A 2,317-nucleotide genomic window follows, 5' to 3' on the forward strand; every position below is an offset into this window, starting at 1 on the left:
AGCAAAGACACAAAGTGGAACAATATAAACATCTCATAATAAATACAAACCTTTCCATCTTGCCAAAATGATGAATAACAGAACATACTACATTCACAAAATTACCTTATTTGGTCTTCCAATCAATGGATTGTTCCCACATCGTCTATTGATGATGTCACGAATAAGATGCTTTTGGCCATTATATGTTGTTAGAATACTGATTCTATCAGCAGGGTAACCAAGTAAACACATGTACATAAAAAGTGCTACTACATATTCTGCCTCTCCAAGATTCTGTAACGCAAACATAATCAGGGTGAGCATTTGTTTCCTTTTGTGTCAATTTTACAGAGAAAAATAGCTTATCTAGTACAATTTGTTCACTTGTTCACACCACAAGAAGTGAAGAGTTAATAACTTGGATAAGTGAACACCTTTCACAAAACTGAGAGGTAACCTTATCCTAGGTTAATACTGATGAATAGAAACTTTAACATTTGTAGTATATTTGCAATACATGGAACAATCATAAAATAAAAGTTATCAACTTAAACACTTAATATTCCTGGGGCCACAACAATCACAATATATATTAATATTCTATACAGTGTACTGCAACTGTAGTTACAAAAAAAAATTAACATAATGGAACACAGTAACTATGAAGCCAGTACAAACTCCAGTCTAATTAAAAATACAACTGGTAGTATTATAGTTGATGCTCAATTTTTGCACAATGTTGTACCTTCTTCCTCATGTTTCTTAATTTTTTTGTTTTGTTTTTGTTCTCTTACTGATGATTGCCACCTCTACTAGACCACGTTAGGTGGGAAGAGGATGTGGCCTCATGTCAGTCTGGCTAAGTTAGAGACTGGTGAAAGGTGGGAAGGAGCTTAAGACTAAGGCATAATTGAACATAAAAGTGAGGAATCATTGGCCTAGGCCTGGTAGGAAAAAGAATATAAAAATGAAAGTGAGGAATCATATACAAAGCTAAATTCAAAGTACTAGATGAAGAAAAAGGTAAAGTGACACTATAAATACAACACGAAAATCAAAAAACAAAAACATGAAGCTGGATCGCATGCAAAGGCAATAGAAAAATTATTGTAAGACCTTAAGATATATCATTTATATTCTGGTTCTCTGTGACACTCACACAGCCTGAGTTAATTCTTTCATTTAAATTTTCTAGTTCTTCAGAAGATGGGAGGGAAAAGAAGCCACATGACTGGGTAAATCTTTTCATTTTCTATACTGGTAGCAAACTATATTTATCTAAGCATCAACTCTAATATAGATAAAAGAACGAACTGGGAATTGTGGAAATGGCCATAATAAAAAATAGGACTAAAATTCAGTTTTTAAGATGTATATTTTCAGCAAGACCGATGCAATAAACCCTCAACAAATAAAACCCATTTCTCTATCCATGTAAAAAATGAATATTCCCCAATTTGGCACGCTGCCCAAAGGTCAGACATAAAGCATTAACAATAAAACAATGAGAGTTATATTGTCACAAACACTTTAGAACTCATTCTAACTAAGTCAAGTCCCCTTGAAATTAGCGACATTTATTCATTCATCCATCCATCCATCCTCCCCCTCTCAGACACTAAATCTTTAAATGTTATCATTAAATGCACAGTACACTTATTTTGGGGCATAATGTTTTCAACTCTTCAGAAATATATTTAATAGTGGCGAATCATCATCTGAAAATTTATTTCTTGAAATACTGAAAACTTATGCAAAGTTAGGCTTAATGATAAGAAAACAGATAACCAATCTGGATAATAATTTTTCAGATTAGTATTATGGTACAGCTCAGGTAATGAAATTACTCAAAAGAGAAATTCCAAAAACCATGATGTAATGAAAACATCAGTAAAATACTGATAGAATACTTAAGTCACTTTCTAAAGTGGCTAGTAGGAAATATATCACTTATTTGAATTAGGTGCTAATAATTTTAAAGTTATCATTTAAAAGTCACTTCTGTTCTCAGGCTATGAGTACAACTACAAACAGAGTAACTTCATTTAATATAACCAAATACTTGGAAGGAAAATAAGATCTTTAGGAGTTACATCTACACATATACATTTAAACCGGTGATACAGGATGCTTTTTCAGGAATAATTCAAGATCTCTAATTTAGTTAACAAAATATATTAGATATTTTGCTGTAAAGAAAAGGGGAAAAATTTTTAAATAACCCTAAATGCTACCACTCAAAGAATGCTATCTTTTGATGTATATATATATACTGCCAGATCTTTTTATATAATCTGTACATATTTCTATATTCATGTTTTGCTGTTCCCTTTCA

At 31.8% G+C, this 2,317-nt stretch overlaps 1 protein-coding gene across 1 annotated transcript in view; it reads right to left on the minus strand.

Moving 5' to 3' along the window:
• Positions 1-2,317, minus strand: part of AQR (aquarius intron-binding spliceosomal factor) — a 100,278-nt gene that overhangs the window by 13,643 nt on the left and 84,318 nt on the right. The window contains exon 29 of the mRNA XM_012649118.1: positions 98-276. Within this exon, the coding sequence (XP_012504572.1) occupies positions 98-276 (179 nt within the window). The remainder of the gene's footprint in view (positions 1-97; positions 277-2,317) is intronic.

This window comes from Propithecus coquereli, unplaced genomic scaffold (assembly GCF_000956105.1).
Source record: "Propithecus coquereli isolate 6110/MARCELLA unplaced genomic scaffold, Pcoq_1.0 Scaffold3, whole genome shotgun sequence".
NCBI lineage: Eukaryota > Metazoa > Chordata > Mammalia > Primates > Indriidae > Propithecus > Propithecus coquereli.